Below are 21,389 nucleotides of genomic sequence, written 5' to 3'. Positions count from 1 at the left end.
AGAAAACATGTACTAAAATTTATTAATTTAAGCATGACATGAATTTTAAGCAATACTAAAACAGCAGACTAATATGTAATACAGTTTAATTTTCCTCTTTAGATAGAAGGCAATTTAATATGTAAGAAATCTGGGACAGGAATATAGTTGAAAAGAACACCAAATGCAGTTTCTTATATCTGTTCTTCTAGTGTTTGAGGCATTTCATGTAGAGAAGTTGTACAATTAATAATTTGAAGCAAATAACAATATTTGGTCATAAGTATTATCCAAATATCTATATTCACATAGGAATGATATAGAAGTGATAAAGTTTTCCTTCATATGCACCGCTAAAAGAATAATGTTTAAAATGATGTTGTTAGGGGTACTGTTAGTATTATTATTGTATAGTTTTTAACTTTATTAAATCATTTTACTTTAACCTTTTTTTAACAGAGGTACATTTGAATATGTATGCAGTCATGGCGAAAAATTTCCACCTTACTTACAAAGAAATTACGATTTTTTGGAGTATTATTACTCACACTACAGATTTTTAGCGTCAAAACTAATTTTGTTTAGAAACACTGTTTTCATTATGTAATTGTTGACGTACATCAATATTAGATTGTAAAAGATCTTTAAGTTTCTTGTGGATATCATCATTTTTTTGCTCTAACAAGTCCAGTGCTAAATTTAACTCGTCCAACTTTGAATCGAGAAATTCATATTCTGAAAAATTAAACGTTATAATAAAATGTATATAATAATGACAGTAAAATGTAACTTAACACGAACACAGGATTTATACAAAAAATTTATTTTTTCTTCACCTTCCCGAATATTCTCAGTGCCTTCATTTACATCATCGACATCGTTCTCATTATTTTCAGGCTTATTATCATCATTTCCGGCCATTTTCATATTAGTTCATAACAATTTTAAATACAAAATATTCACTGTATATACTACAGCATACAACCTGATCTTACACGGTTATGTCTATGGTTACATCATAAGATCGACTATAGACTAATTCAAATTACATTTCAAATTTCTTTAAAAATAATTACATTTTTTCTATTGATTACATAAGATGCCTTTAATATATCTATCTCTCTATCTCGAGAGTAATACGATCCTGTAATACTAATTTCATTTCATTTTAAGCAAAGCAACTAAAGCCAGCGATACAAGCCTGAACGCTACACAACTAAAAATCTGAGATAAATTGCATTCAGCTACTGGTCCATTTCATGGAAATTTTATAATTATGTACGTCAGTTATTAACTTGTTTCACTTGTTGCGTTTGTAATGGCATGTTTTATTACTAATAATTAACATATTTAGTAAAAAAAAATATTTAAGTATTTAGAAAAGTTTTGGAATTAGTAAAATATTCTAGCCGACACCATTACTTTTTTCTGTGACATAAATAAAGTAACAATCTTTAAAGAATTATATTATTATATTCTTCTCAATGTAATTGTTTTTAATCATAATTATTTTTAAACAACATTTTCACAGCAGAGTTCAGCAATGCGCAATTCTCACTAAGTCGAGATTTTTAAACACTACGCTTTTCTGGTTGATACAAAACATGTTTTTAAAAACTTACTTAGATTTAGTACAATACGATATAGTAAAATAATTACTAGCGTTTCTCATTATATTCTTTATCACACTACTGGCACACCTTTCTTTATATACCTTGTTGTCATTGGTCGTGAAAATAATTCGCACTATAGATTATCTAAAAAATGTAAAATTTACTCTATTTCTTCAAAAATAAATAAAGTATATAATGGCAATTAAGTCAACTAAGTTTCAATTTATAAAAGGTCTTAGAAATGCTTTCCTCCATTTCGTGAAGTGTCAATTAATTATACTTGTCAAGGATGTTTCAGTCTTATATTTATCTGTGAATCTATTACGTGGAAACTAATATTTAGGTTTATTATATCTGTACATGTAATTTACGTTTTATTGTTACCTACCTATTGTTACTACATCAAAAGTAAAATTTAATTGAGTTAATTTATTGTTACTTGTATTAGTACGAATTTATTTTGTGTAATTTTATACCGGTAAGCCTGAGATCGTGTACGCTTTTTGCTTAGTAATGCCGAAAAGATTTTCTTAAATTTCTGTTGTTAAAATAATGTGTTTATACATACACACTTCGTTTAAAAAAGATAATGTGTTTGTGAATAACAAAAAGCGTTAATGTAAAATGTTTACCAAGAAAATTAGTTGCGTTTACTGATTCAAATTAAATCATGACTCACGTTTTTTAGATATTATATATTTAAACTGGAGTCAATAATATTTTCGTCGTTCCTGTAATTATCTACTATTTATTTATTTATCATTATAAAATTTCAGTAAAATGACGTCCGGGCCTTACAACTATTCCTACATATTTAAATATATCATTATTGGAGACATGGGTGTTGGAAAATCATGTTTGTTACATCAATTCACTGAAAAAAAATGTAAGTGTTGATATTTATTTCAATCTTATATGTAATTTTATTGCGATCTCGATGCTAAATAATGATAGATCAGCGGAACAATAATTAAAATTCCTCATCTAAGCTAGTCTATTTTTGAAATATATCCATGCCTTAATGAAAAAAAAATTGTAGTCAAATTCTTATAAGACACATAAATAAAAACCTATACGAATATAAATCTGATAAACAATTCAAAAATAAATCTTGATATATGTCAAAATTTATGTAAACATTTCAGCTTAATTTATTGTTGAAACAAAATGAAGATTGTGTCTTTGTACTTAAATTTTCTATCAGAAATTTGAAGATATCTGTACTATTTACAAAGAATTTTGGTGGGTGGAATTCACTTTTCTTTACTAATAGGTTGTTACCCAGCTTGTTCTTTTGAACAGGTTGGGTGTATACTTCTGTTTTCCAATATGGAGTCCACAATTTGATTGTTAAGGAGGGCTATTCGAAAGTGTACTTAAAAAAAGTTTAACCTTTTCACTATAATTTAAAAAATACATAGTGCATCGCAAATAAAAGGTTGAAAAATACTGGTGTATACCTATTAATATATTTAAAAACATAACACGTTATTTTATTGGAAAGGCCCTCCTTTAAGTGGACCAATGACATAGTCATGGTTGAGGGAACTCTCTAGATAAGGGGAGTGCAAGAAAAGTCAGTAATGGTGAAATTGTTATACAAATAAAATAATTTGCCTGTCTCTACAGAATTGTACATTTCAATAATACTTGCAGTGATTGTTAAAAATACTTGGTTGATTGTGGATCTTTTAACCACTCCAGTATGAGCGTCCACTATAGTTGTCAGTCTCAGTTGAATGCCCACAGCCTTCTCTTACCTGCTGTGACACTGAACTTGTCTTGCTCTTTAACACACTTGTGATTTGAGTGTTTTACATTACAAGCTGATATATATACACATTACATTTATCTAATGTATTTAAAATAAATTTTTATTAATTGCTGAGATAGGTTAGACTTTCTTGGATGGCGACTAAAATCGACACTCAGCCATGCGCGTTCATATTACGGCCGTCAACTATAGTCAATGTTTGGCTATGTGTATGGTTTTGTGGCCGACAGGCGCCATACGGAAGTGGATAAACTATAATGTTTATGCAACACTATTTGAATAAAAATTGTAGTTGTATAGTATCTATAACATTATATGTTCTTCATAATTTTATTTTCATTCACAGTTATGGCGGATTGTCCCCATACTATTGGTGTTGAGTTTGGTACTAGAATCATTGAAGTTGCGGGACAAAAAATCAAGCTACAAATTTGGGATACGGCTGGGCAGGAAAGATTTAGAGCCGTGACTCGCTCATACTACAGAGGTGCTGCTGGAGCTCTTATGGTTTATGATATCACTAGAAGGTAAGTTTGGTGGTTTTTTATATACCTGATGTAACTTGTAAGTTAAGTAATTTGGTTGTTCCTATAATTATTGTCATTTCTTTTTGTTGTAAACATTTTTTGCATGAATGTAAAAAGATATTGTTACAATATGAAGGCTATAGTTTTTTTTTTTTCAATTTCTGTTTATTAACTAACACATTTTGGTATTTTTTTAGATCCACCTACAATCATTTGAGCAGTTGGCTTACAGATACACGTAATTTGACAAACCCAAGCACTGTCATATTTTTAATCGGAAACAAATCTGACTTAGATGGACAGAGAGATGTTACATATGAAGAAGCCAAACAATTTGCAGATGAAAATGGTCTTATGTTTGTAGAAGCCAGTGCTAAAACGTAATTGTTTTTTTTCATGTTATATAACCACTTCCAATATTACTGTCTAGTCACAGCTGTGTGTAAGAAAAACTTAAACCATGCTTTTAAAGGTTTAGTTGAATTTTTATCAATAATAACTGTTAGTCTATCCTTATTCAAAGGTATTATCTAATACTTTCCTCTGCATATATATGTTTTTTACAACTAGGTTACATGTGCCAATCTGGTTCTAAACCTATCATCAATTTAAAACTTTTCACTCTATTCTGCAATAACTTAGCTGAGATATATCTGTTTATTGCAATTAAAGTAATATACCCCTTGTATAAGTCTTTTGTCGTAAGACAATGAGATAAGTAATGCATGGCTTAGAATTAGTGTGTAGCCTTAAATATAGCTATTAATTTGTTTTTATTGTGAACAATGAGTTCTCTATATTTATTCAAAGCAATTTAATTTTTAATGGTATATTTAATTTGCAGAGGTCAAAATGTAGAAGAAGCATTTCTCGAGACAGCCAAGAAAATCTATCAGAGTATTCTGGACGGACGTCTCGACCTAAACGCGGCAGAGTCTGGCGTTCAGCACAAACCCGCATCGCCAGGGCGTCCGCTTGCAGCGCCTCCCGCGCCCCGCGACAACTGCGCCTGTTAACCTCACAACTACCTACATATAAGAATTATTATATTATTGTAGTTATAAATGATGTAATTATCTTATTCACCTAAATTTTGTCATGTAGCAAATATATTTTTAGTTGATTTACATGTTTAATGGCTTGAGTTTTACAGTTTATAATATATTCTGGTAGTGTATTTTTAAAAGAAATTGGAAATACTAAAGAATTGAAACAAAATTAAATCTAATACATGTACATTCCATTTGATGATTATTTCCAAATATTTTCAATGTGTATTTAAATTGATTACATTATTGTTTCTTGTAATACTTTAATACATGATAAGGTAAAAAGTAGTAAACAAAGCTGTAATAAATTATATCTTACTTAAGCAGAACTAAAGGCGTAGAGAATAAATATGCCTGATCCAGTTCATTTAAATTTTGTTTTTTGAAATATGAAATTAATGACCCTTGTATGAAGATTATGTGAGGAGTTTAGTTGAAAATTATTGAATTCTTACCAAATATTTATTTATCGCGTCCACTAATTTTTAGATTACTTTAAGAGTAATTGTGATAAAATACAAATATTTTTCAATTGATCTAATCTAAATTTATTAAAATAAATAGATAAACTTAAACATTTTCTGAAATAACTTTCTACATTAACCATATTTAAAGTCATTATAAAAATGAACTGGTATATTTATTTGCCCTTATATATAACTAAAGCCAATCTGAAAGTAACTGACAATATTTATAATTTTTGATTATAAATTAATTTTAAACTGCAATCAGATAATATGGATTTAAAAAAAATGTAATATAATGGAACATTGTGTTATCATATGATAATAATTTTGCTATCCTAAAAAAATTATGAAGCAGCACTGCTATTTATAATATCCTGTGAATATAAGTACTAATCAAATTATGGCACTTGCAGTATTACAAAAGATGCTTATATTACTCACATAATATGTATAATAATTTTGCAATATATCTTTTTTCAAAAAGTATGTTCTTCGTATTTTATATTATAGATTTCTTATTGAAAGAGTGAACATTCAAAAATTACTGACAAATACATGTTGCGAATAAATTATTTAATTCATACATAATTTTAACAAGTTTATTCGGACCATAAATTAATTATTCTACTTTGAAGCTATTTATTTATATATTACGTTGTGTAAAAATAGAAATAAAAGATGACCTCTCGTTATTTTTACCTAATTTTATTTTGATAATAACCTTTTCAAGTTGTTTTCTAGATAAAGCTCTGAAAGCTTCATCTAGATTAAACCAGAGATTAATTTCACAACTCACGTATATCAACAATAAGGATTCAAGTGTCAAATAAAGAAGGGTTTAATAAGTATTATTTAAGTAATTTCACTGAAAATAAAATTTGTCTTACATCTGTGCTTTGCTGTTTTTTGTGCATGTAATAAACACGTTTCAAAATTAAAACATGCGTAAATTGATATTTTAATGCTGATAAATTAGCCTCTTTTAATCATATTTTGTTAAGTGTCTTATATTGACATCTCTCTGTTGCCAATAAGTATTTAATGAGCAAAACCCATTATAATAGTATAATAGTTTGATTCGCTTAATCCAAGTATCGGTCCGAAAATCAGGGTAAGTGTTTGTTTCAAATGCCATATATGCAGTTCCAAAGATAACATTTGTTACTCATGAAAATTTTGTTATTGCCACGTTTCCCAATTAAAACTTTAAAAAAAATTGGTAATAAAATTTCTAGAAAAAAATATACTATTATGCATCGTAGTTATGTAAACCTTTGAGACGATTCTGGTAGCATGTAGCAACCAATCTTAGAAAGACATAATAAAAGAAATCAACTGAAAATATACGTAAATGAGTAATATTCGAAGATTAACCAGTCTTTCGAGCAAAATGCAAAACATTTTTCTTTAGATCTTACCATTCTGAAAATTCTCTCTACTACACATACTAATTTTATATTTTGTATAATATTGATATACACAACTGATGATATAATACTATCAAGGATTATTCTAGCATTATAAATCTTTAAAATTATGTAAATCTTGAATCCAAAATGGGCTTTCATACTATATGACCAGCAGACTAAGGAGTAGACAGAAAGATCTGTAAGATGCTTAAGATCCTTCAGTAAATTTTAAATAAAATTCATGCAAATAATTTTGGTTAAACAGGTTTATTAAGTTGTTTGTTATCTTTATTATTTTTGAAACGTCTATTTAAATGTTTTAATCAGAAAAAAAATGATAAAACTAAAAAGTTAAAAATATTTTAAATTTGTTTTGTTATATATATATATATATAGTTCGATTAATACATAATAAAAAATAATAATATTTAACATTCTTATTTGTACATTTTACGAAAATAATTAAGAGACCCTGAACCGTCTTTAGGAAAAAAGTTATTTACAATTTTGATTTAGTATTTTGGACAAGGAGATCGTGCATATCCTGCAAAGATTGTTCAAGTGCTTTTCTGTAAGTTTTGATTGAGGTAACTGGGTTAGACTTAAAAGCGGAGGTTGCAAAATTGACATCGTTGTCCCTGGGGTTGTAGCACGTTGCATAACCATCGCTTACCAAAGGTCCATAACACATAAATCCGTCACACTTGCACGCCACCTAAAGTAGGGTTAATACGAGGATTAGCAATATTTATAACTTTATATTAAGAAAAAATTCTTACGTACAAAATTTTTATGAAAATAATTTCTTACATAAAACTATTGACTGCACAAAAATCTAATAAAGTTAAAAATCACGTATATTATATTAGATACTCGCTTACACGTTGCCACGTATTGCTATGATTTCAAAAGTAAAAATGAAGATTTTAACTTTAAAGTTTTTTTCACGTGAAATTGAGTCTACGCATTTGAGTATTTGTTTCAATAATAACAATTACTAATACAAATTTAAGTTAGAGCAATGGATGCAAACAAGAAACTTTACTGTATAAATAAAATATATACCTGACTAGTGGAAATTCTCATGTGAGCACTCCGACGATAGCCTTCATCAAAATACAATTTAGGTACTTCTATACCATTTTCAACTGCAGTCAACTTCAAACCAAGCAGATGCCTGTCAACTCCGAGACCTTGCAAAGCCTAGAATAATACACATATCTTAAGGTAGAATAGGATGAACAAGAAAAGTATTAGATACACAAAATAAACGTATTTTAATATAATTTAAATCGCTTTCATTTTGATTACCGCATCGTATATACAGTTCAATTTAACTCTGGCCTTGTAAATAGGTACGTAACTTTAGGTACATAAACGAGAAACTTATCGTTATGTCGCTTATATATAACACCCTATTGCAAATTTCTGTTGTCAATATTGGTATAAAATATTAAAAAAGACAATCATATTGTTTGACCATAAATTTAGTTTTCTATTAGAAACATAATATATGACAAACAACATCGTTGTTAGTCAGAATTGAATCAGAATATACCCACAATCTCTTTTACTGGAAGGTACATTTTGAGTCTATGAAATTACATTATTATTAAATTCCGAAACTTCAGCGGGAAAAAATCGTTTTAGCCTTTACTTTGTATAAACATACCTGCACTGTATAGTCCTTGTGGGCTTTAATGGCCTTATGCATTGATTCCAGTTTAAGTTTAGGCGAGTTCCGAGCGTCGAGCATGGTCTTAGCAAACTCTACAGATTCGAGGGAACATGAGCGGATGGTTTCTGTACGCCCTCCTGCGTACATACGCGTCGCTGCCGATTCATAATGGGCTCCAGGGGTTTGGTGAACTCTTTGGCGTTTAGAAAATATTAATATTTTTGGCAAAAGTAAACTCATGTAATAGTAGCGATTGTTGGGCCGGTTACAGTTGGTACCACCTATCGTCAATGGATACGCTTTACTATTATATAGACGTCGGTACGATTGTACATTCGCACCGAGTGGTGCAATATAGAACGCATTCATTTATTTTCACAGCGCGAATTTTAACTGGGCTCCTCGTGCGCAGTGCGAAGAAATAAACGTATGCTTACAGTCCATTCTAAAATAAATGACTAGAACGACTGGCGTATCGAATACATTCGGTGGAGACTGTAAACGCCCTAAATTTGTTTAACTATTCACCATTCTTTCTATTTTTTTTATGAAAACATTATTCGTGTTTAAAATTTTTGTACAATTGGAATGACCAAAATAAAGAGTTGGAATATATAATGTTGAAAATTAAAAAATTGAAATGAATTAAAAAAATTACAAATTGTTATAAAAATATTACATGTCTACATAAGACTATTAAGTTTTCTTTATTAAAAAGATGAGAAGTAAACTTGTTGGACCCGGAATCTAAAAATATCATATTCCATTTAAATTTAGTAAGGAAATCGTAAATTAATTATAAAAGTATAATTTAAATTCAGAGGGAAATTTTTTTTATATTTTTATACTACACATTTCTGATGTTATTGATAGAGGTAACCTTCCTAAAACACGGTAGTTAAGTTCCTAGAAAATGCCGTAATGTGTGAAATCGTGTTGTATGCTAATACAAAGCTAATACCAAAAGGGATGTTACGTTCCAAAAACTTATTAAACCAAATACTTTTTTTTATTGGAATAAACAACTTAATTTAAGACAAAAATGTGTGTACAACACAAAGTAAAAAAATGTTTAAATCTAACGCAACCCTAATTTAACGAGTTTATTCGTCGTCAGTACTCACTACCTATATAATGAACCGAGAACGTTTTTTCGGTGAAACGATATCGCCTTCACTTTCAGAACTTTTTTCTCCCTTTAAAGTTTTTGCACGTTTTACACTATTAAAAAAATTGTAATTGAATTTTGCTTGCTGGTTCTTGACCTAGTTATTGTAAATTTCGTGGTATGGAGCCAAACTGTTTTGCATCTCCTTTTTGATTTTGCGACTTCTTTCCGTGGAAAGAAAGGTCTTTATTAAAAAAAAATTACTCTATATTTTTCCCTAAACACATTCCTTCTTCAAAAATTTTTAAAGTTAAATTCTTAACGTCTTACGTTCTTAGTGTCCTCATAACCGATTTAATTTGCATCGAGGATTGCTATTTCCATGAAATCCGCTTCGTCAACTTCTTTTTCCACTAATAAATCTTGAATGTCTTCAGTGGTCATCTACATAACCTTCAGGTCCATTAACTTCGCAACTTCTAATATGGCACCAATTTTATTTTCTGATGTTTCATGCGTTTTTACTTTCAAGTGAAGCGGGCCGTATCTTCTTCCAACACGCATTTTATGTTGATGTTTTTATTCCTTACAGCGACAATGATTTGATGTCGATAATGCTTGATTGAAAATTTACTGGCTTCCAGCTTTTTACTTTAATTGATTTCGAATTAGATGCGTCTAAAATACACTGTAAGGATCTTCTCACAAAATACGTTTTAAACGTATAATACCTTACCAATATCCAATGGTTGGAGCAAAGTAGTATTAGGTAGGAACTCTATTATGACGTTGGCATAAGTCAAAACTTGTGGGTGACATATAGAATTATCTAACAGTAAAAGCGCCTCGAAGCAAAATTATTCTGCCTAAAATAACGCTCCAACGCTTGGCACAATTTGAAAACCTTTCTTTAAATAAATTTCCTGTTACCCAAGTTCTTAGATTTATTTTCCGGTATACCGGCAAGGCGTTTTTATTCACGTCTTTCAGTGCACGAGGATTCAAAGATTTATAAATAAGCAAGGGTTTTGTCATGAATTCTCCCAATGTACAAGCTGCACAAAAAGAGCGGTAGACGATCTTTGGACACTTTAAATCGGGGGGCAGTTCTGTCTTTTATCGTGGATTTCTTTTTTATTGATATGAATTTCTTTTTTTTGTACTGAATACCTTTTCCATTTTCTTAATTAGTGGCGGTTTAGGGCGAGCTGAATGTTTTGCGTACGTCGAAAATACTGCTGATTTCTGTTTCATTTTTCTTGCTGGTCCTCCTGACTGTTGCTTCATTCAAATTAAGGCAATGTGGGATGCTTTTGGCCCTTTCAATAAACGATTCCATATTTGTATCTTTACTTCTAAAGAAATAAATTTCCTCTTGATCGTTGTTTTATATTTATCTAACATTGCTTGAGACTGAAGCATAATGTCTTAAAGGAAAAATAAATGGTTCAATAATACACCGTGGCTCGACTTGAGACTACCGACTAGCAGCGTGAGACATTCTTGTTTTCAAGCCTCGGAGATGAAATTAAGTAAAGTAGGTAAAACCACAAGGAGAACCGACTGACTAATTGATTCCTCGAGAAAAACACACACGCATCTAGTTTAACTAGAACTATCGTAGGCGTTGCCTAATTATTAAGCAGCGATTTGGGTGTTCCTAACCTGACTGGACGTACGCGAATGTCTTGCGAGGGACACAAGCGCCCGCGCCGATGTGAAGGACAACCGCGTTCCTAACGCCGCGGCACATCGCCCTATGTGTTCTTATATAAAACTTTGACTACAAATACGGTTAAGGACTTATGTACATTAATTGCGTACATGCGCTGTATCTTTAGGACAGCAAGCCTCGCCGCGGCTGTGGTAATACATACAGTGTTATATTTACAAAGTATTTGCAGTTATAGCGAAACCGTGTTATAGGAGGCTTCCCGGAATTTACGAATCGTGTTATATGTTATTGTATTTATTGATTGTTCTGATGAAGACCATTACTATTATTGATATTTAACAAATTATATTAAGTACAATTATAAAGAATTCCAAAATACCTATAAAATGCGTATTGCATAGCCATCTGCAAGAAACTATCAGGACTCAGTTTTTGGGATTTGATAAAGTTTTTCCCATATTTATCGAAGGTAAAACAATTTAACTCGAGATCTGCAACCAATCTGTAAAACACAGAGAAAATTTTGTGTAATACAATCAAGAAAGTAATTGTATACAATAGAAAGTATTATATTAAGAGGAATAAATTTATAGACAGTTACTAAAATATGAATTCACTAGCCATAATTTATAATTTACTATTTTACTTTTGAGATGCGTTCCTTCGTTAGTTTACATGATGGTAATGCCCTCTCATATTCGTCTTTGTGAGAATAATAACGAACTGCCATGAACTCAAATTTTCACGGTGTTCAGCACATGCAAACCACAACAGGTTAAGGAGGAACCCACAGTCCTTCCTCCGGGGAGGTCATTTATGTTAATAAGGATACAAAGTGTCTTTTCATCGCAACAACTCTACGGTACATGCAACGTCATAAATTTAATGAAACGTCATTAAATTTATCTTAAGTTATTTTTCAAGTCGTGATCAAGACCAGGCAAGTACTGATGAGTCTTAAGGTATTTTGGCCACATCGCCTACTGACAACTAGATAAATTCGAATAACTGCCGGTTACAGGGATAGTACACTGTAGTAAAAGACAGCTTTGATATCCATCTACCCGCTGATCTGATCAAGCGAAGTCAATAACAGGACACTATCACTATTGCCTTGTGGGAAGCAGAGGATAAAATGTCATGGAAAGAGCTCGTCATCGATTCTTTCGAGGCCTTTCAAGATGGACACTATCTGTGGCAATGAACAACGAGAATAATTATTTTCCTGAAGAACACAAATTACAAAAACTTAATTAAATGTTGTTGTACTGGCAAATTAATAAGTGTTATAGTATAGGAGGGAGTTGTAAGACTAATAAAAGCAATTTTTAACATCTATAAAGACTACAGAGGCAACATGTGATTGAATTAAAAATATATGATGATTTAATTCAAGGTTTTGCTACAAAAAAAGTATGTAACACACCTGTCGATGTTATTTTTTGCGGTTTTTATCATGTTTGACACCTCCGGATTTACGTTGAAGGTTAGTTTAATAGGTTCCTTAGGGCTAGCTGAAGATATTCCGTCAGTGGATCTGTTCTTATCCCTGAATATGGTAAAAATAACAAAACTTAGTAATGTGCAAATTCAATTCGGTTTAATTTATCGATTGCGCAAGAGGTTACTTACACATAGTTAATGATAAAGTCGGTGAGTACAGCAATAGGTTGGCCCTCGGCTGGTGAGTGTTCATACGTCAACCCTGTTACACCATCAGCGCCGACGATAAACTGTGCATTTTTTTTGTATATTATAATGGAAGTTTGGGACGAAATGTTCATCGGTATTGAACATGAAATAACAATAACATTTTTAAAGTTTAATTAAAAAAAATCTATAACAGCTTTATGTGTTATAAGTTGAAAAATCTGCGGAAATTGTTCATTAAGTCCTGAAGTTTAAAGTTCAGAAAACACGAGAGGGCTCGTGTTTTTAGACTCTGTGTTCGTTTTAAAATCTCCTTCAATAGCATGTTTTAAATGTGAATAGTGTTAAATGTGAAAGTTAAATGTGCAGAAATCGCAATTTCATAATTCAAATAACTGAATTATTTTTATTTTTATAAAATACGCACGTATTTTACGCGACAACCAACAATTTTATACGTGTTAGAATAGTGTAAAATAAATTAAGTTATCAAGTTGAGACTTATTTCATAAAATTATTTGGCCACAATGCAATTTTAAGTAATATTATGATTATGTAAGATGTAAAATGCGGAGTTAATAATTAAATAAACAGAGTGCTCATTGTAAATTCAATAATTATAATGAGAAGTCTGATTATAGTGATCAATTCCGTTTTGTTGGTATTAGTAGCACCTGCACAGTCTTGTCGAACCAGCGATTGCACGCGTTTGAAGCGCTGCCGCCTCCGTGTATGGTCTGTCCGGCTGCAAGGGTTTGTCGCGCACCTTTGTCCGCATCGCCCCACAGACCACACGGCGCGTCCAAGCACAACACCATTAAACTCTTTTCCACATCCAACAGTGACACCTTATTGACTTTATCTGTTACAAAAACATATAATTATTAGAAAATAATCATGATTTAGTGTCTATAGTGATACAAGTCCATCTCACGCAACTGCTAACTTGTCACGGGCACTGCAAGAATAAAGGCATGTACTGACATGCACCGTTTTTCAAATAATCCACAACGATGCGTGCCTATGTAACGGCTCAACAGTACATATCTGTCAATGCCTACTCAAATACTGCGATTCTAAGTCATTAGACGTAACCAAGGTATCCTTTTCAAAAATCTTGGAATACCACAGTTAAACTTGCTGATAGAATATATTGCAGAATCATTTGATAAGTTCGCCCAGCACATATATTATAACTTTTGTTATACCTAAATTTATTTTACTTGTGAATATGCAAGCACTTCATTGTACTTGTACTGTTATCCATAAGAAAAAATTTGCACTTAATCTCGTCATAAATATTGTTATAATCTTTGAAAACAAAATATTAGCTTTAAATTTGAAATCGCTTCATTTTTAGATGATTGATCATTATGCTCATGTACCGTGCTATTGATGAGTACAATGAAACCTTTTCTTTTTGTGACGGAAAAAGATTTGACCGTCCACTTAGTGTTCGATCAAAGCAGCAAGGAAAGAATTCGTTTCTGTCCGAAAGAAAAGATTTTATGCTGGGAGATGAAGATAGCACCTAGAACCAAGTTTCGTATTTTAAAAGATGCCTGTAAGAGATGCATTTCTTAACTGATAATTTAAAAAATAATAAGGTGGTTAATTTTTTACTATTGAGCAACATTTTAACACACAAAATGACCGTAATTATGTCGAAAGCTCCAAAGAAGCTTCTGAATTAGTCAACCGAGTAAAACGTAGGCATTCATCCAACTTCGGGGATGGTTTTGGAAGGAATTTCAGGCCCTTAACAATACCATGTTCAACAATCAAGAATGGTCCATTCAGCAAGACTTCGCGTAGGGTGATAAAGCTCGATCCACTCAATTTTGTTTGAGTGGTGAGGGATCTGGAACAGGCGGTACCGGTCAGCTACTTGAAACACACACCCATCTGATTAGGTTTGTGTAGAGTTCTCATGCCCGGAGGAAGATGCGGAGGGGGCCCGATTTGTCACCGCGATAAACAATAAATAGCAATAATAGTTAATACAAATAAGGTCGATTGAGACAGAATGAAAACAATGTAGAACAGGTAAGAATTGTTGAATAAAAAAATTCAAAAATGCAATAAATTAGGAAGTACAAAAATGTGATTAGAAATGTTTCAGATCTTTGGTTTTTTACAAAAATTAAATTACTAAAATAAATGTAATATATCTGTGATATCAAACAATCGTGGACAGGAATGAGAGGTGATGGATTTAAGAAATGTTAAGAATGAAAGAAATAGTGAATGAAGATAGAAGAAAAAAAGTGAAAGAAAATGTGAACCACGAAAGAAGGATAAAGCTAAGACTGAAAACTTATTAAGACCTAAGAACAATAAAGCGTGTGTGGGCAGGGCACACTTACAGGCGTTGTTAATAAGAAGCCCTAAAAACCGGCCATAAAAAAATCTTGGTCAAAAATGCATATTCTAGATTTCATCTGACCTGAAGGCTGGCCTTTATCTAGTTCCGATCTTAATCCACTTGATTATTATTTATAGTCAGTTTTGGAGAGTAAAGCTTACTCTAAACACTATGACAATTTGGGGTGCTTAAAACAATCAATATGATTGTCAGTAAAGAATTTTCCCATAGAAAGATTATGTGCTGCCAATGATAATTACCATCAATGTCAAAAGAACTGTATTGCAGCCAATGGAGACCACTTAAAATTAGCTTTACATATTTGGTAATACATAATGGTTTTATGTTCATATATTAAACTAACACATTGTAATAGTAATAAATATTACATACAATAAAAGACTGTCAGGTGACTGGCAGCTACTTGCGCTCAGTAAACGCAAGGCAAAAAATTCAAATACAGCAAATTACAGTAGCGGTACAAATTTCATCTAATAAATAAAACTACTAAGTGCCAAACATTTTAAATAGATTATTTGAACTCATGTATAAGGATAGAATAAGATTAATACATTATTGTCATATCTTTTCAATAAATATGTACATATGTCTAGTACCTTACCTTTACTTAGAATTTCATATGCCTTAGCCCAATTATTTCGATTGTCTGAGGTAAGCACTCCAATAGCATCAACACATGAGGATGTAGACAATTCTATAACTTTCTTTAATACCTCAACAATTTGGTCTTCACTCAATCTTTTATTATCATTGCCCCATAAGTCGACATGGAAAATCTGTAATAATATTGACAATTTGAAACCCTTTTTCTTAATGGTTTCTAATTGGTTATAGAACATTCTATAGTACATTGTTAAAAAAATCAATTAATATCTAATATTTCTAATAACACAAGAGATGGAAATGTTTGTAACCTAAAAGGTTCCCCTCTATATTTTTGATGCTTAAGGAAATTAATTTTATATCTGAATAAAGCAAAGTAGACCAAATTTTAAGTGGTAATTTAATGTACATACAATGCGCATTTTGCCATAAAAGAAGACAGAAAAAAATAAAATGGAGCACCTTTTTTGTTTTTTCATATGATGGAATATTTGGCTAAAAAAATTCATTTTTGTTGGCAAACTTTATACTATGCAATAGAATAAAGGGTTGAATAATTTCTATATAAGTTGCTGTTTTTTTTTTTCAATTTCAAATTAAAATAAGAATCCATAACAATTATTCATTATGCATTAATAAATTATCAAGTAAAAAACTCTTACATGGTTTTTATGACAAACTGTAACATATTTGCTATCATTAAAAGATAATTTGTCCTGCTTTTCTCCAGGGATTCTACATGTTCCAAAGATTTTCTTGTATTGAGCCATATCTAAAGGATTTTTGCCCATCATCTCTACAGGGATTTTGTCACTAAAAATCACACATTAAAACTTTTTTCAATATATATGAAAGGTTAATAAAGTTATTTTCAAAATGTGTAGGAAATAAAAATGGTTTTCCTACTCATAACATATTCAACTAACCCATCTATTAAAGCCTTATATTCTAGAGCAGCTAGCAATGTTTTTGAAGCATATCGCAATTGTTCTTCTTGGTTGTTAAATTTCCTAAATGGAAACACCAATCCTGGACTTGAAAATACCACAACAGGGTCCCTGTATTCTAGATATGCGGTCTTGAGCCACCATTCTTCAAGCCAATTCAACTGTTTTTGAGCTCTCTTCTCTAAAAGATCCTATAAATAAAAAAATATTAAGTTGAATCAAGAGTTCAAGCCCATTTCTTTAAAAAATCTATTAACTTACACACATCTAGAATTTTTTCAACTAATTTTGAAGGCCAACTCTACCACTATTAATAACTCAACATATGTAGGAAAAATATTTAATATCATCAATCATAAAAAAAACAATTAGACAAAGGAGAGTATCTAAGCATACCAGTGATAAATTTTCATAAAAAAATAAAGAAAAGTCTATTAACCTGCAACTTAACACCAACCCCTCCTTTAGCACCAAATTCTTTAACAAGATTTGCTGTAGTGGCAAACTCTTCAGCATTAAGAAAAGGCCTTACAGTTCTGAGATATTTTGTTAAGGTGTCTTCAAGTTTTGGTACTGGCAGTTTTGGCAAGTCTTGTACATTTACATTTGTCTTCACAGATGTATAGTTACAGAATAATTGAAAAGAGCTCACATATGGCTCTAGAAAGAGTCCTCTGGATCCACACTACAAATTAAGTTAGATATTGAATAACCACTTGTTAAAATAAATTGGAATAAAAAAAATATTTTGAGTTTTAAATCAAAATTAATTTTAGTTTACCTGTTTAATAGTTCGAATCATGTTATGACCCTGTAGGACAAAATTTAAATAAGAATCTTTATTTATACCAAACTATTACAACACAAGTTACCAAAATGATTTATAAGAACAATAAAGATGGAGCAATATACTTATTTAAATTAAATTAAAAATCATACTGTATATGCTTCCTCTCAAAATTTGTTAACTATTATGTAGTTTAAAAACGGATATATTGAAAGATTTCAATATTGTTATCTCAAACTAATTTACCTCGAGATTGTGATTGGACTTCTGTACTTTACTATTGTTAGACATCTACACAATATGCATTTACTTTTACTATCTATACGGGCGCACAAATTTCAGACACGAAATGAAAGCTGCCAAGTAGGTTGCAATGTGTTGATATGAAATACTCGTACAACAACAATCACATCACGCAACAAAAACTAGTTTTTCCACACGACTGACACGTCAGCTTGGCTAACAAACATTTAATAATTAAAGAGGCGATTTTGACAACATTATATCAAAAAACATTTCATTGTTTTGGTATCTTATGGCTAGATGTATGTTATCATTGATAGATAACTCGTTATCATAATATTACAAAAACTGCAGTCTTAACTGACAGTGACATTTATTTCGGAACATTGAAACTATACAAGTTCTTAAAAAACGGATTGTACTGTGACCACGCATTAAACGTTACAGCATATTTTATTATGATCTTGAGAGACTGTCTTAACAACGTTCTGTGGTATATGGAAATTAACATCAATTGATTTATTCAAATATACAAGTCAAGAAGGCCAAATCATTCTAAAACACAATTTTATCTTAATAAGATTAATTTTTTATATGATAAATAAGATTAAAAATATGATTTGAGAATTTCTGTGATTGATGATATATAAACAAATAAATATTTGCAATTAATTATGTCATCCAGTATATAAAAATCATGGTAATGTGATTTCGTTCATTATTCTACTTATTACAACTAGCGTTATTAATACTTCCAATGAAATTTAAGTTGGTCATCCAGGGTCCAGGACGACACTTAGACAACGAACTTGCTTTGAGATTTCCACACCCATCTAGTCAAGTTGGTGTGGAGTTCTCCTGCCTGGAGTAAGACGAGGAAGTTAGTATATGATGTTTATTATATGTATATATATATATATATATATATATATATATATATAATCTTTTACAATAGTTATATATATATATATATATATATATATATATATAACTATTGTAAAAAGATTATACCATATACTTAACTACATATATATATATAGTTAAGTATGTGACGGTAAAGACAATTTTGTATTGCCATACTAAAAACACGTTTTCATTCAAAAACATGAAAAGTAGATGGAAACCTGTTATCAACAAAAAAATTCTACCGGGCAACGTCTTGCGGGCGTAGCGATGACATTTGACTGTTTTTGTCACTAACTAGCAGCACTGGCCGCAGGATCTGTTTTCACTTTTTCACGTTTCGAAGTCCACAGTCCAAAGAATAAGTTGGGCGTAAAGTACATTGTTTATGTATGATAAAATTGTTAGATTTAATACGGGTACTACAGAAAAATTATGAAAGTTGGGTTTGATGGTTTGAAATTATGAAAATTGCCATACAAAAAAAAACTACTTTTGGTATCGAAAATTTCGGGCTGTACGTATCGTTCAACGTATATATAATGTATGGAAAGTTTATAGATGCTCGTAAATTGTATTTAAGAGAAGAAAAAATTAATTTTTGTCATACAAAAATCAAGTTTTAATTCAATAACATGAAAAAAACGGGAAATTTTTCTAATAAATTAACCTGTTTACTGATTATTCACTATAATCAGCACGTTATTACGTATTACCAATTTTTGCCATTGAGTTTAATAGATTGCTGATATAAAGAATAATAAATTTAATACAAACATCTCTTTGTTTTGTCTATTTCTGGCTGTTGTATACGATTGATATTTATAATGTATTAACACTTGTAGATACGGAGTGATTCAACATATTTGTGTAAAAAAACTTTAATTTGACGTTACTACGTAGAGTATTGTTAATTGTCAATCACAGATAGCGTTGTTATTAATTGTATTTATAATATGATTTTTAGCATACTTCGAAAGTTAAATGTAGTTATCAACACTACTATAAAAAAAGCAATACTCTCAAATTTCACTTGCTGCCATTGAACTACTATTATTGTTTCTGAAGACTAATACTGTTAGCCCTAAGGCTTTTACAGCTTCATCGGTACGAAGCGAAAGGGTACATGAACTAGATACCATTGAAACACAAAGTCTTAAAGGTGTAACTGTATCAGTGACTATTCTAGAACCAAAAGGGCCACCTATAGAATTTTTATTGATTATGTTGACAATTAATTAAAGCATATTTTGCTTGTAGGTTTATACGAAAGATTATTATAATTTAAATGTGACAATAGTACTTAATAAAATAAGGACTTAAAATTTGTTGAATTATTTTTAAAACTTTAATATATAATTCAAAATGAAAAATATTAACGACTTCTATCGATTGTTATCTTAGGGAACATAAAAATACTAAAGCAACTTTGTTTTTTATTGCGTTTGATTGTAGCAATACTTGACCATATCGCTATAAGCAGATCAAATTTATTGATATTTCGTTAATTTTGTACTTAGGATTACTTCATTAATGTCAAAATACTAAAGTATGAAAAGCTTTACGCATATTTGATACATTAATTAGTTCTGTTTATTAAAAATAAACATATTTATGCGTGTACATATTATAGCGGCTGAGTTGTATAACTAGTATAAGAGTTACTACAACTATGGTTTGTATTATTGATTTATCTCACAAATAAATATCACCATGGAAACGCTCGAAAGCGCGTTCCCTATCGTAACCTTGTTTTGTTGCCATCACCACGGGCGAGAGCCGGCACCAACGCTGCAGTCGCTGCAGAGCGCGCGGGGGGAGTCAAAACATGTCAACATGACGGACAAGGTACTTTTAGAACATAAACTACGACTCGAACTATTTAAAAATGGTATTCTTTGATTTAAAATAAAAATATCGAGTAGTGCATATTGATATTAATAAAATCGGATTTGGTTGTTAATTATTTTACGTATGTTACTCATTTTCAATATTATTTGAAATTTAGTAAAGTCATCAACTTATTAAATTAAACTTTTTTATCGAATTGTTTTGAGTATTCGTAACCGAAACCGGAAATCAACCTTACGAGGCGTCTCATCATTTCAAAGACTAAAATAAATATATATATCAGCGCAAACCATTTACCTGATTTCTTAAACTTTAATTGATAAAAGTGATCATTGAATGTATGTGTCACATGAAGTATTTTGTAATCAACCGGTGAAGAATCGGGATTTACCAATCAAGTTGGAGTTATATAGATGCCGCGGGTTGACATATCCTTACTAATGTAAAATACCCTAGTTAAAAATAAAGATGGCGTTTATGAATTAAAAGCATGATCAATTTATTATGTGAAAAGGACTGATCTAAAACCTAAATATCAATAATAGAGTTCAATTTGTCGTTTTGCTGCGTAATGGCTTGAATAACGCATGCCTCCAGATAGAAGTATAGGAACTAATGGTTAAGTTAATAGTTGTTATTTTGTTTCGCACTTAATAGTTTAAATGTTGTACTTATATTTTTGATAAACACGGTTGTCGGAGTTGAATAAATATGACGTAACAATAAACAGTGACTTGATA

General features: G+C 30.7%; 2 protein-coding genes across 4 annotated transcripts; one reads left to right on the top strand and one right to left on the bottom strand.

Moving 5' to 3' along the window:
- Positions 1 to 1,901: 1,901 nt before the first annotated feature.
- On the top strand, positions 1,902 to 5,029 carry Rab14 (RAS oncogene family member Rab14). 2 transcript variants are annotated; one of them, XM_068765535.1, is made up of 5 exons: positions 1,902 to 1,954; positions 2,369 to 2,478; positions 3,713 to 3,893; positions 4,091 to 4,273; positions 4,738 to 5,029. In XM_068765535.1, exons 2-5 carry the CDS (start codon positions 2,373 to 2,375, stop codon positions 4,907 to 4,909), a joined length of 642 nt encoding a protein of 213 aa, XP_068621636.1. In that variant the 5' UTR covers positions 1,902 to 1,954; positions 2,369 to 2,372; the 3' UTR covers positions 4,910 to 5,029. The 2 variants fall into 2 exon arrangements, with proteins under 2 accessions (XP_068621636.1, XP_068621635.1); XM_068765534.1 differs by lacking the exon at positions 1,902 to 1,954 and adding an exon at positions 1,961 to 2,070.
- A 2,051-nt stretch (positions 5,030 to 7,080) lies between these two features.
- LOC137922115 (carnitine O-acetyltransferase-like) lies at positions 7,081 to 18,255 on the bottom strand. 2 transcript variants are annotated; one of them, XM_068764992.1, is made up of 13 exons: positions 17,899 to 18,255; positions 17,647 to 17,676; positions 17,305 to 17,550; positions 16,845 to 17,056; positions 16,581 to 16,731; positions 15,917 to 16,091; positions 13,604 to 13,791; positions 12,912 to 13,012; positions 12,706 to 12,828; positions 11,659 to 11,781; positions 8,491 to 8,689; positions 7,884 to 8,021; positions 7,081 to 7,533 (listed from the first exon to the last, which is right to left on the bottom strand). In XM_068764992.1, the coding sequence occupies exons 1-13, from the start codon at positions 17,941 to 17,943 to the stop codon at positions 7,318 to 7,320; spliced, it is 1,947 nt and encodes a 648-aa protein (XP_068621093.1). In that variant the 5' UTR covers positions 17,944 to 18,255; the 3' UTR covers positions 7,081 to 7,317. The 2 variants fall into 2 exon arrangements, with proteins under 2 accessions (XP_068621093.1, XP_068621094.1); XM_068764993.1 differs by lacking the exon at positions 17,647 to 17,676.
- Positions 18,256 to 21,389: the final 3,134 nt, after the last annotated feature.

The sequence above is a fragment of the Battus philenor genome, unplaced genomic scaffold (genome assembly GCF_028537555.1).
Source record: "Battus philenor isolate CCGP_79_NKW_IND1 unplaced genomic scaffold, ilBatPhil1.0.hap1 SCAF_2, whole genome shotgun sequence".
Classification (NCBI taxonomy): domain Eukaryota; kingdom Metazoa; phylum Arthropoda; class Insecta; order Lepidoptera; family Papilionidae; genus Battus; species Battus philenor.
The sequence above is the reverse complement of the archived record's forward strand: the minus strand, read 5'-3'. Positions and strand labels throughout refer to the sequence as shown.